The following is a 13358-nucleotide window of genomic DNA, read 5'->3' on the forward strand; positions in this document are numbered from 1 at the left end:
CACGGCGCAGGTCGTGCGCAGGCGCACTTTCCCGTAAGATCCCGGAAGTGGTGGAGTCAACGGCCCGCCAGATCCGTGGCGGGTCTAACGCCCGCCGTGGTCTCCAGGACCAGGCATTGGTCAGTGAAACAACAGCCCCTTGGATTCAGGGTTGTCGCATAGGAGATAAAGTCGGAGGAGGTGAGCGAACGTCTCGAACGTGCCAGTAAGTAAGATGGCGAGAAGGGCAAGGCAGAGTGAGGCTGGTCGATAGCGCAGCACTCGCCGCAGTGCCCTTGGCGCGTGCGCAGTGGACGTGCACGCAGAGCGATCGATCGGACAGAATTCGCGCCTCCATTTTTGTAGAATAGAGCCGGAGACCCAAGAATCGGATCAGCGGGTACGGGGTGTGGGCACACGGGGTGGACGGCGGGTGCGGTTGGCCGGGGCCTGTGGTGGACTACATGAGACAGTGGGGCGAGGCGGGGAGGGTAGTGAGTGAGCGGGGAGGCATGCGCCCCGAGTTCATGTTCCCAGGCTTGCGGGCTGGGCCTGCACACCCCGTTTCTCAAAGGGCCTCGCTGCTGCTGTGACCCCATCCCTCGTTCGCCTGTGCGTGGAGATGGAGGTGACGAGCACGGCTGCGCGCCCTCCCTCGGCCCCGCTCCTGCTCTGGTGTCACCGGTCCTAGGTCGGGATCTTCCTTTCCTCGTGCCTCAGTGGCCCCACCTGCGAAGTGGAGGCGATAAGCAGGCTTCCTTTTCCCCGGCCCGGTGGGTGGAAGTTCTGTAGGAGTTAAGAAACGGGGGCTCGACCACTTTTTCCTTTTTAAAGTCTTGTCCACCCCCGATGGGCCGGGCAGGGGCGAGGACTGAGTTCCGAGACCGCGGTGGCAGCTACTTTATGTTGGGACGAGTTCTCAGCCACACTGACTTAGCTCGGTGGTTGTCCTAAGCGCTGAGCTCCTTTGGTCATCCCATCTGTGTGCCGATGTCTTCTCCACTAGTGTAGATTTGTGTACATTTGTTTCCATATGTACTGGAATACATTGATACTTTTGATTGAATGTACTAATGTTTAGAAAGTGCTTGGAATTGTATCAGAAGGTAGGAAGTGCTTGATAAATGTTAACTGTTATTGACACCCATCAAGATTGCACAGTGGGTAAGAACCCAGGTCCTGAGGTCACTTTTATTCTTTATTTCTTCCCCAGAGCCCAGCAACCTGGTATCTCTTGCAAACATATACATGCATAAAGATACTGATACATTGTTCCGGGCCCCGGTGGCTCACACCTATAATCCTAGCTGCTCAGGAGGCTAGCGTTTAAAGCCAGCCCAGGCAAATAATTCGGGAGACCCTATCTGGGAAAAAAATCCATCACCAAAAAGGGCTAGTGGAGTGGCTCAAGCCTCAAGCCGTAAGAGCACTTGCCTGCCAAGCAAGCATGAGGCCCTGAGTTCAAACCTCAGTACCTCGGAAAAGGAAAAAAGATATATTGTAATCAAATGATCTACTCATGTCCACAATTGGAGTTCATTTTTGCATAAGCCAGAAAGCATACTTTACAGTTTTCTGTTTCACTTTTATAATCTAAAGGGGAACATAGACACTTGGGAATAAATCTGAGTACCTAATCTGTTCACATTTTTACATTTCTTTCCATTTGTTTTGTATAGTTGTTTTGTCCATATCTTACTTGGCAATATTTTATTAAGCAATGTCACTTTGAATCTTTCCAAAGCTTTCAACTTAGTTTTAATTTCATAGTGCAATGGCCTTTTTTTGTCCTCATTTTGACTATCTAGGTTGTATAATTATAGTGATAAGTCCAGCTGCCTTAAAACAGGTTTTAAGAATGAACATAACAACCATTAGTAAACAGACACCTCAGCTGATAGAAGCTGAAGTCCAGACATCCAACAGAACAGCAGTTGTCTTGCTTATTGCAAATACCAATGAATGTTTAATTAACAGAAGAAATGGAATCTTCAGGGATAGCAGCAATAAAGAATAAAAACCATAGGTGGGTAGTTTGGTGGAAAAGAAAAGTTAATGAGAGTTTCTAATATAAATATCAGCTAATGTTACCTGAATAGATTCAACTCAGTGCTTCACATGCACGGTCCTGTTTAACCTCCAGTAAGCCAAAAATGAGGTTCCTGAACAAAGATAATGCAGCTAGTCAGCTGTGATTTAAGCCCTGCACGATTAAGTCTGACCAAATAGACCTGAATTGCTTTGGATTTACTAGTGCCTCTACCTTTTGCTGTCTACCCATTGTCTCTTGCAGCTGGCAAGGAAACTGTCCTCTTCTCCAAGATGTACAGAACCAAAGTGGGCTTGAAGGACCGCCAGCAACTTTACAAGTTGATTATTAGCCAGCTGCTGTATGACGGCTACATCAGCATTGCCAATGGTCTCATCAACGAAATCAAGCCGCAGTCAGTTTGCGCACCCTCAGAGCAGCTCCTGCATCTCATCAAGCTAGGTATCTTGTGAATGCACCTCATAGAGCTCACCGTGAACTTCTAGATGTTTCCACATGACAGAATTTTTCCATTACCCTTGTTTACTTTTAGTGCCAAGTGCACTAGGTACTGAAGCATTAAGTGAAGTCCAGATCATGGAGACTTTAAGCTAGTTCTAAACTTTATACACTTTATTTGGAGCACTCAGTCATTGTATCATTGACATTCTTCAAGTCTCAGCTCAAATGTCACCTCAGATTCCTAGACACCTTTTTAAAAATAATCCCGCTGTCTTCCCCATGCTTCTCGGGTTGCTCTACCACAATAGTTCCCATTTTCTTCATGATAGAATTGCTGTCTGAAAGTCCTTTATTGCTTATTTGGTTTCCCTACCATCCTCACCTTCCTGCTCCCCAGCATCCCTCTCCTCCCACAAAAAATAGACTACAGCCTTGGTAAAGATCAGGACTTTGTCTTGTTCAGTGGTGTATTCTTGTGCTTTCCTTACATTCAATAAAATGGCTTACAGAGCATGTCTGTTCCTTTTGACTTATAAAGCCAATTGTGAGGATTTATCCTGAGGGAAGTAAAATGAATAAACTAAAATGCCCCCACCACATGGAATTAGCTATCAACTTTTAAACATCTATAAAACTGAGTAGAGTAGTATAATGTATAGATGAAATTTATTAGCAAAGACAGATTTTTATTGTGTATGATTAAATGACCAAGGAAGTCATCTACACAATGTAAATCTATATTTTTGTTTTGAGAAATAAAACAATTATGTGCATGGGTAAAGGCCAAAAGAATTCATGACAACAGTAACAATAACGTTCCCTGGGTGGTAAAATTTAGATCACTTTCTTAGTCATATATACTTCTAGTTTTTCCTACTGATAAGAGTATCATTTATGTGCTGTGTGGTTGTTTTAAAACTTAAAGCACGTATACTCAATACTCTTGAGTTTATTTAACTCACATGTTTTCAGAAACATTTCCCGGGATGTTAAACAGTGTGGCTGACTGAATGAGTTTCAAAGCTGCTAACAGATCTTAGCCTTAAAAATACTGAAACTCAACAAAATTAGAGATAAGGGCAAAATAGTTTCTGCTGGGTAGCAAGGGGGTGGGGGGGAGAGGGAGGGGGTGAGCGGGGAGAGGGAGGGAGTAGGGGGGTAAGGGAGGGGTAGGGAAAGGGGGTGAAATGATCCAAATATTGTATGCATATATGAATAAAAAATAAATAAATGAAAATAAAAATCATTAAAAAAAATACTGAAACTCAGAATGGGGGAAAAATGAATAATTTCACTGCGAACCGCTCTTGCTCTTTCTATTGCATTTCTGAGGTTGTAGTTAAAGTAGTAAACTCTGGCTATAGAGCCTGACCCTCGGCCCATCCACGTTGCCTCTCAGCACTGTGAGCCTTGAAGAGCCTGGGCAATAGTTGCATAATTTTGTAAAATGTTAATTGTTGATTGTTTCCTAGAAATTGTAGATTGATACTGATGAATATCTTCAGTTTAGATCCAGAACTTTTGTCTTGGCCGTTAATTCTTTTCATACTGTTTAATTTTGATTTCTTTCAGGGATGGAAAACGATGACACTGCAGTTCAGTACGCAATTGGCCGTTCAGACACAGTTGCCCCTGGCACAGGGATTGACCTGGAGTTCGACGCAGATGTCCAGACAATGTCCCCAGAAGCCTCTGAATATGAGACATGCTATGTCACATCCCATAAAGGACCGTGCCGTGTAGCTACCTACAGTAGAGATGGGCAGCTAATAGCCACTGGATCTGCTGATGCTTCCATAAAGATCCTTGACACAGAAAGAATGTTGGCTAAAAGTGCCATGCCCATAGAGGTAAAGCCGTAACATAGTAGCCTTTTGTTGCTCAGCCTGGAGGATGAGAGTGTGGTTTAGACCTGCTTTGGTGCCTGCAATTGTGGATGCTATGCTTTGAGTCAGAAGGCTTCGTCCTTGAGCATGTGTCCTTCTCTCGTTGGCCCAGGTCATGATGAATGAGACTGCGCAACAGAACATGGAAAACCACCCTGTGATTCGAACTCTTTACGACCACGTGGATGAAGTCACGTGTCTCGCTTTCCACCCAACAGAACAGATCCTGGCCTCTGGTTCAAGGGATTATACTCTTAAATTGTTTGATTATTCCAAACCATCTGCAAAAAGAGCCTTCAAATACATTCAGGTTAGAAATGTTTGGAATGGACAAGCACGAGGCCCTGAGTTCAAACACAAAAATTTAAAACAAAAAAAAGTTGAAATAAAAGAAATTTTTGGAAGGGAGCTTTACATTTTAATACAGTGAACCATTGTATGACTTTAAAAGAACAAAAAGTGGTTTCAGTGGTCATCTTATAAAACAAAAATAGAACAACCAGGACACTTCCATATTCCATTGGCACTTGGTTCACATCCTGACACGTGCTGGCTGCTTCTGGCTGGTCAGGGCTGCTGCTGGCTGTTCACAGAACAAGAATTCAAGTCCACTTTTTCACTGAGGTGACAGATTCCCCTTAAAAGCAAAACTGCCACCTTCCCTAGAAGTATAACTTGTGGGAATCCAAAAAAAAAAAAAATGCATTTGGTTATAAAGAGCAAGTGTTTCTTGGGGAGGTGACATTTGGTGCCCTGCTTTAAATATATGTTACAGAAATACTAATGTTTTAATAGTGGCTCCCCTCTTTCAGTGATTAACCTTATTTTTTACTCTTTGTAGCCCTGGGCAAATTATAGATGCCATTCTCATTTACAGGTGTGTTTATCTTCAGGCACTGCATCATATACCATGCACCAATAATCTGTTAATCTACTTACAGCTCATTCTCAGTTCTCCCAGTGTTCATTTGCAAATGAAGCTCCCTTCTGTAGTTGGAGATAATCAATCAAACCAGTAAATAAGACAGTTTTAGAAATCTCTGCTCCAAAAAAAAAAACCTTATGCCAGAAAGTACTTTTATTCCTTCTTATACCTGTGTGATACCTGGTGTTTGTTTTATGGTTTCTTTGCATCATTTAGATTTTATTTCCCATGTTTCCTCTGGATTTAACTGTTTGCTAATTGTCATTTACGTAATGTCTCTGTCATTGCAGGAAGCTGAAATGTTACGCTCCATTTCTTTTCATCCCTCTGGAGACTTTATACTTGTCGGAACACAACACCCTACTCTTCGCCTTTATGATATCAACACGTTTCAATGTTTTGTTTCTTGCAATCCTCAAGATCAGCACACAGATGCTATATGCTCCGTTAATTACAATCCCAGTGCCAATATGTACGTAACAGGTAGCAAGGACGGCTGCATCAAATTATGGGATGGTGTTTCCAATCGCTGCATCACGACCTTTGAGAAAGCTCATGATGGTGCTGAAGTCTGTTCTGCCATTTTTTCCAAAAATTCTAAGTACATTCTCTCAAGTGGAAAAGACTCTGTGGCTAAACTTTGGGAAATCTCAACAGGACGAACACTGGTCAGATACACGGGTACGTGAGCTGTTGATGCTAACATTTCTATTTTATTTTACCATTTCCAGAGCTCATAAGTAGAGTAGAGCAACACAATAAATGTATGCATTTGGCAAGGTAGATGTTATCCCTCTCAGTTAAGAGGAAACCAAGGCTTAGAGGTTAAATCATGGGGCTGAGGTTGTAACTCAGTGGTAAAGCACTTACCTAGCCTGTAAAAGGCCCTGGGTTCCATCCCCATCACAGCAAAAAGGAAAAAAATAGAGATTAAATCATCTAACCACAGTGACAGTAAGAGGCAGAGCTGGGGATAGAATCATGGTTTGTTAACTGTGCTCTTCTCAATACATCACAGCTTAGGTAGACTAGGTCTGGATTCCACACAGGTAACATTTGAGAACCTGGTGGTCCATTCATACACCAGTCACCTGCCCTCTTCCCACAAAAACATGAACACAGGCCAAAGGGAAGTCTGTTAGAGGACCTCAGTAATGGCATGCACTTGGGGAGAAAGGTGAGAGGGAAGACCTTGACCCAGCCCTATGAGGGCAGAGGTAGCCCCCTAATGACACCTGAACCAGGACGTGAAATGGACTCAGCAGGAGAAAACCAAATTTGAACTCATTAAATTCTTTCATTCAGTTGGTCTGTCATTGGTATACCATGAGCTCTTTTTATAATGAATCTATTTAAATTTATCTTATCACCAGTAACCAGGGTTGAAAAATGAGTAGTATTAAAAAATTATGCCTTACTTTCCTGTTCCAATAGCAGCGAAGACTTTTTTTGGTAGAAACCCTTTAGGAAATTTCACTGGCTTCCTCTCTTGTGAGATATATTTGTGTTATACACTAAAATCACCAACCATAGCTCAGAAAAGTCACAAAAACACTTTTATTGAAGAGGCTCTGCTGTGTGAGTTAGCGCCTTGAAGAAAATTGAAGTGCTGAAACCACAAGGGTGCAGCATAACCTACCTAGATGTGTCTCCTTGGGAAGGATGTTTGCTTCCCTGCTGCCTCCCTGGCAAATCTCCAGAAGAGCCATTTTAATCATCATTCTTGATGATTTTGCTGAGACTCTTTTGTATGAAGCTGTTTTGAAAAACAGCTAGTCTTGTAAAGAACTGTGTGCTTATTTCATGAAGAGGCTACAAGAGCGATCAGAGTTAAGGTGTAAAAGAATGCTCCCCTCCACTACTGATAGCCTGTTGGGAGTAGTGATGCGTCTGGACAGATGTATAGACTGCTGACAAGAGCTTAGGTTTGTAATGGTCTGGAAGGTTTTGTGCTAGTGAGTGGGTAGTTGGTTTCTTTAACTGGAGAATTACAATTTGGGTTTTCAAATTACCTTTTTACTTATTCACAAGTGGAGATCCTGTCAAGTCATGTCAGCACATTGAGGTTTCTCCAAGTGTTTCTGAAATAAATGACAGAAAAGGAAAAACTCTAAAGGGAGCATTAAAAAATTTGGTGCTAAATTAACACTATAGAACATACTACACATAATCAAACAGGTTAACATTCTTAATCTATAAGAGGCTTTATAAATAAGAAAACGATAAGCCCAAATTTGACATGGGAAAGGCCAAAAAGCAAAATAAAAAATGTGCAATAAATATAAGATGATCAGTTGTAATAAGTACAAAAAGGAGTATCTTTTGGCTCATCAGATTTCAGAAATTTTAACATATAGTAGTATCTAGTATTGATAAAGATTTGAAGAAATCTGCATATTTTACTGGTAGGCAGATCAATTGCTAAAATATTTCTGAAGGGCAATCTGGTGTCATGTATCAAAAATTTAAATATGTGGGTTTTGTCACACTGTATCTGTGCTTAGAAATTGAGCCAAAAAGAATAATTGAACAATTAATGCACGTACATAAAAGAATGTCCATCCTCTCATTTAGAGTCATTGAAGGTTAGAAACAACATAAGTTTTCACCATAAAACATTGAATAAATCCATTCTGCATAAAACCTTTAAAATAAATACTCACTGGGACTCGTCACGGTGGTACATGCTCATGGTCAGCTAAGAGGGAAGCCAAGGGAGGTCATGCTCCAAGGTCAGCCCTGGGCAAAAACGAAACCTTATCTGAAATTAAACAGAAGGACTTGGGTCATGCTCAAGTGATAGAGCATCAAGGCCCTGAGTTCAAACCCCAGTACTGGGAAATAAATAGTCATGGTGGCATTTCTTTAGGACAGGCAAGAAAGTTAAGTCTTATGAGTATTAAATAGTTTCCTGAAGGCCACATCAGTAGTAAGCGCTGACTTCACTTTTAACCCCAGAGCGTGTACTTTTATCCACTAAACTATACTCATTCCTTCTTACAGATCTGCACCACCCACTCGCCTATGAAAACAGGTGTGAGCTATGCCCTGATTTCTGTAACTCACAAATGAGTGTCCATATACAGATATTTGGAAAGGATATCCACCAAAATATGAGCAGCGTTGTCTCTGGGTGGTGAAATTATCTGGCAGTTTTAATGTTCTTTATATTTTAATACTCTAAACATAAAGTGTGTTTTATTTTTTGTTATAAAATGATAAAGCTTTGTTTTGGAAAGAGAATGGCCATACACTTTGTCCTAGTAATTCTGTTCCTAGGAGTTTAATCCTGAGGAAATAAAGAGCTGTCTGTACAAAGAATGTTTTTCACAACATTGTTTATAAGTGATACAAATAAACTTCTAGCAGTGAAGGAAGTGTTAAGGAATGATGCTTTTAGACATGAGACACTTGCAGCTAGTAAATGCAGAAAAAGTGCTCAACACAAGGTTGGTTTAAGCTACTATGACAAATATATAACGCAGCACCAGTTTTGTAGGGTGTTTTGTTTTTGACGGGATTGGGGTTTGAACTCAAGACTTCCTGCTTACAAAGCAGGTGCTCTACTGCTTGAGCCACACCTCCAGTCCGTTTGTCTCTGGTTACTTTTGGTCATGGTGTCCCCACACTATTTGCCTGGGCTGGCCTCCTCCTGATCTCAGCCTCCCTTGTTACTAGGATTACAGGCTTGAGCCATGAGCACCTGGTTCCTTTTTGTGTTTTTCTGCATAGCTGTGTATCAGAATAAAACGTAACAGGGTTGCCTTAGGCAAGGGGCAGAAAGATGGTTTTCCTTTTGATGCATTTTTAGAGTTTGCATATTGTATAATTTGTTTCATTCACCAGTTTTAAAGCATTTTTTCCATGGAACATTTAAGAACAATGTAGAACATTCTGAGGTCTGAGTCGTGAACTTGGAGCCCTCGCAGGCCGACCCCTTGGTCCACAGGCCCTTAACATCTTGGTTTCTGTGGCAGGCGCGGGCCTGAGTGGACGGCAGGTGCACCGGACACAAGCCGTCTTTAACCACACCGAGGACTACGTGTTGCTGCCTGACGAGAGGACCATCAGCCTCTGCTGCTGGGACTCGAGGACGGCTGAGCGCAGGAATCTGCTGTCCCTGGGGCACAACAACATTGTGCGCTGCATTGTGCATTCGCCCACCAACCCTGGGTTCATGACATGCAGTGACGACTTCAGAGCCCGGTTTTGGTACCGGCGATCAACCACTGACTGAGTCGCCCCACTGAAAGGACTCTTGTCTCGAGGACTCTGCCTTGCTCCCCTGTGTCCTGCCGTCAGCTTCAGTCATAAGTCAAACCACCTGCAGCGTGCTCCCACCTCTTACCTACATCCTTCTTGGATTTGTACAAGAGAATCTTTTTACCTTGATGGAGAATCATGGTAGAAAAGGTTGGAAACAGATCCGTGCAGTTCTGCATTCACTGATTATTACAGTGTGATTTTTATCGGCTTTGTAAATACAGGACTCGCTGTTTCTTTGACTCTGGGTCATTTGGAGGAGGATAGACTATTAAAGTGCTTTCTAGATCACAGGTGAGTCTACCGTGAGGACTTGGTTCGGTTCTCCTGCTCCCCTCTCTGTGTATTTCCTTTCCAGATGCATTGTGGCAGATGAGCAGCTCTGAGGACCTGGAGTTGCGTGCCATGTTGAACCACTTTTGAGAACCTCTCAACTCTATCCTAAAGTGACACCATTCTGATAATAAAGCGCAGATCTGCAACTTCAGTGCTCTGTATTTTTCCCTTCAATAAAACGAATGGCCCGTGTTTCCTGAAGGTTCATCAGGAGCTGGGCCCATCGTACCTCACCCAGTATTTTTCCGCCACTTAGTAAATGCGTTCCTAATAAAATGATTGGCAGTCGATGGGAAGCACCATGAATGATCTGTGAGATCCAAGTGAGGTTAGGAGGGCTGGCCGCTGCCCTCAGTCTGTCTCCACCTTGATACTGCTTGGCTTTCTTAGGTCATCTTTTTTTTCTTTTGGTGGTACTGGAGTTTGAATTCTGGGCTTCTGAGCTTGCTAGATAGACCCCTACCACTTGAGCCACTCCACCAGCCCCTATTAGGTCATCTTAAGGCTTGCTTTTTGGTTGTCTCCAGCATGACTGACTTCTCATGGCCAGTGCCCATGGGAACTGTGTTCTTAGAAGACTTATGTGATCCATCCAATAGAGGTTTGGTTTTTCTTGACATTTTTTAGAAGGAAATATTATTTCTCTGGACTCAGTTCTGTCTAGGTGAGAGAACCCCACATTCCCCTCTTACTAACATAAACTGCTTTATGTTTTATCCAAAAAAGCAACTCCCTCATGATCCAGGAAGCAGTACCTAGGAATATAATCTAGGCGCACTTGGTAGAAATAATAAATAGGTTAAAGTGAAAGTAATTGCTGCATTTTGCAAGAATCTCTTACAGAAAAATTCTGCTCTAGTCACTATCCTTGGGGATCATTTTAATTGCTTGGTGTGTAAAGCTATCTTACACATTCCCCACGTGGTAAGTCACAGAGTTTTAGGGGCTAGGCACTGGTGGCTCATGCCTATAACCCTAGCTACTAGGGAGGCAGAGATCAGGTGGATCATAGTTTGAGGCCAGCTTGGGCAAATAGTTCTCGAGTTCCCATCTCAAAAATACCCAACACAAAAAAGGGCTGGTGGAGTGGCTCAAGTGGTAAGAGCATCTGCCTAGCAAGCATGAGGTCCTGAGTTCAAACCTCAATACCACAAAAAAAAAAAAATCAGTGTCTTAATTCAGATTTCCAAAGAGCTGTATTTTTCAGTCCACAGTGAGTGCAAGTTTAGTTTTATTTTGCATCTTGATTCTCCAGTATTCGAACATGGCCGTCTGGGGTACTACCCTTATGAGAGTAAAAGAAAACTACTCAGTGGGAACAAGAATAACCAGTTCTACAAAAAAAAAAATTAGCCAGTAGAACTCCTCCCTTCTTTTTCTGACTTCCTTGTTGCTTTCAGCCTATGAAGCTGTAAAACAGGTTTGGCGAGTGTAGTAGTCCACCCTGGTTCACGTACTGAAGTGACCGCTCACATTCCTGACCACAACTCCACTGGATCTTTCCAGTTACTCATGAATGAAAGCAATAGTGCCTGCTCTTTATAGTTTCTAGACTGATCTCAGCAGCTCTGTAGTTTCAGGACTTACAAGATCAAGAACTTTTGCGTGTTTTTAAAATAGATTTCTTTCTTTGCTTTATTTTAAAAGTCATGTTAATGTTTGGGCTGTTATAAATGCCAAGAATATTATGTAGACTTGGTGTTTGTACCTTAGTGATGGTACCATGGTACCGCTGAGCACCCTGGCGTTTAAATGATGGATAATACCCAGTGAGAATGAGAGCACCTTCTGTTATTTTTAAAATATATGTGATCTCTAAAATAAACTTTGTATACAATAGCAATTAAAGCTAGTTCTTTTTTTTTTTGGAGCTTGCTTTGAACACCTATACTCAAACAGCAGTTATAACTGGTACTCTTCACACTTTCTGTGGTGCATGCTCTAGAAGTCAAGTTTGCAGCTAAACCACTTCTAGTTCTATATCTTCACTCTTCTACAGTGTGTGAACTTAAAGAACTTGAGTATAATTCAGGGTCTTTGGATCATTTGGAGAAAACTGTCTTGTCTTGTACTTGGGCTTTCTGTAGGAAAGGCAATGTGGGGAGTCTGGTCTCAGCTCTGTCACCGACTTGGTAAGTAGTCAGGCGAGTCACTTATCTTCTGGCCAACAGCTTCTGGCTTGTCACCATGGTCTCCAGTGTGCACTTCAGCCAGTGAAGTTTCTTTTTAATGCATCCTGATGTAAACAGGTTTAGGGGAAAGGGAAGGCATTGCTTTTATGGGGAAGACTGCTGTTTCTGAAAGTACTCTGAGAGCCCGCTCAGTACAGACCTGAGTAGAATTTATTTTAATCTCTCAATAGCTGAGCTAGCAAGAAGGTAAGGGAATTCCTGAGAGGCAAAAACAACAAAACAAATATTTTCAGAGGAGTAAGAGTGCTCCAGCTGACAGCTGGACCAAAGACATATGTCAATCCTGGCAGCCTAATGGTTTCCAAACAGACATCACATCTCTGAGCCTTCGTGGGATAGGAACTTTGATCAAGATCCATAAAGCTGAAGTTCAAAAGTTGCCCCATTCTACTCCCATAGGAAAAGGGTGAACTTGGCAAAATCCCACCTCCTCTGCATTTCCTCGCGGGGTTCTAAACGTGGAGAAAGACAAGTGGAAAATGTAAAGCCATCTCCAGCCAATAGTGACCCTGAGTGCCTTGCAGAAGTTGGCGCAAATTCTCTGTAGAACACGTCTTAACCCTCAATTTTCTCAGATAAAGCTTACAATTACAAGTTGACAGTCAAATACACTAAAAAACAAACACAGAATGAGATTTGCAAAGATTTAGGGAATTATCAGATGCAGAATATGTAAGCATGTAGAGTATGGTTAAAGAGCTGAAACAGCTGGGCGATGATGGCTCATGTTGTAATCCTAGCTAGTCAGGAGGCAGAGATTAGGAGGATTGCGGTTCGAAGCCAGCCCGGGCAAATAGTGAGACCTTATCTCGAAAAACCCTATCACAAAAAATTGGGCTGGTGGAGTAGCTCAAGATGAAGGCCCTGAGTTCAAGCCCCAGTACATCAAAAAAAAAGCTAAAGCAGTAACTAAAATGTGACCAAGGATCAAGAGTAGATTTGAGAGCCAAGCTTGATGGGGCATTCCTGTAATCCCAGCACTCAGAAAGCTGAGACAGGAGGCTCAAGTTTGAGGCCAGTCTGGGCTACATTTCAAGACCCAGCCAAAAACAAAAAAAAAAGTAGGTTTGAATTAAACTTGTAGAAAATTAGAGCAATTCTATGGCTTTCACACTTTAATGCTTTTGTCCCCTCCCTTGGGATTTTCAGCCTCAGACCTTCTGAGGCCTCTTTCCCAGTCATATTTTGGCGAATTGACCCTTCCCCATCTCCCATGACAACTGCCTGCCTGTGGGATCACTTTCTGCCCTGGTTTTTCTTGTTTTGCCAACATCAAGCCTTTCCTG

General features: G+C 42.5%; 1 protein-coding gene across 2 annotated transcripts; it reads left to right on the forward strand.

The window, feature by feature from the left end:
* Positions 1-39: 39 nt before the first annotated feature.
* On the forward strand, positions 40-11088 carry Cstf1 (cleavage stimulation factor subunit 1). 2 transcript variants are annotated; one of them, XM_074075009.1, is made up of 6 exons: positions 40-180; positions 2273-2470; positions 4043-4320; positions 4469-4666; positions 5572-5962; positions 9259-11088. In XM_074075009.1, exons 2-6 carry the CDS (start codon positions 2302-2304, stop codon positions 9516-9518), a joined length of 1296 nt encoding a protein of 431 aa, XP_073931110.1. In that variant the 5' UTR covers positions 40-180; positions 2273-2301; the 3' UTR covers positions 9519-11088. The 2 variants fall into 2 exon arrangements, with proteins under 2 accessions (XP_073931110.1, XP_020025731.1); XM_020170142.2 differs by lacking the exon at positions 40-180 and adding an exon at positions 272-379.
* Positions 11089-13358: the final 2270 nt, after the last annotated feature.

This window comes from Castor canadensis, chromosome 5 (genome assembly GCF_047511655.1).
Source record: "Castor canadensis chromosome 5, mCasCan1.hap1v2, whole genome shotgun sequence".
NCBI lineage: Eukaryota > Metazoa > Chordata > Mammalia > Rodentia > Castoridae > Castor > Castor canadensis.

Bases quoted from the DNA above. Each gene is read 5' to 3' on its own strand.
- Cstf1 (XM_074075009.1), top strand. From the start codon at position 2,302: ATGTACAGAACCAAAGTGGGCTTGAAGGACCGCCAGCAACTTTACAAG. The intron at 4,321-4,468 runs GTAAAGCCGTAA...TCGTTGGCCCAG, and splicing joins AAAGTGCCATGCCCATAGAG to GTCATGATGAATGAGACTGC. The intron at 5,963-9,258 runs GTACGTGAGCTG...TTTCTGTGGCAG, and splicing joins AACACTGGTCAGATACACGG to GCGCGGGCCTGAGTGGACGG.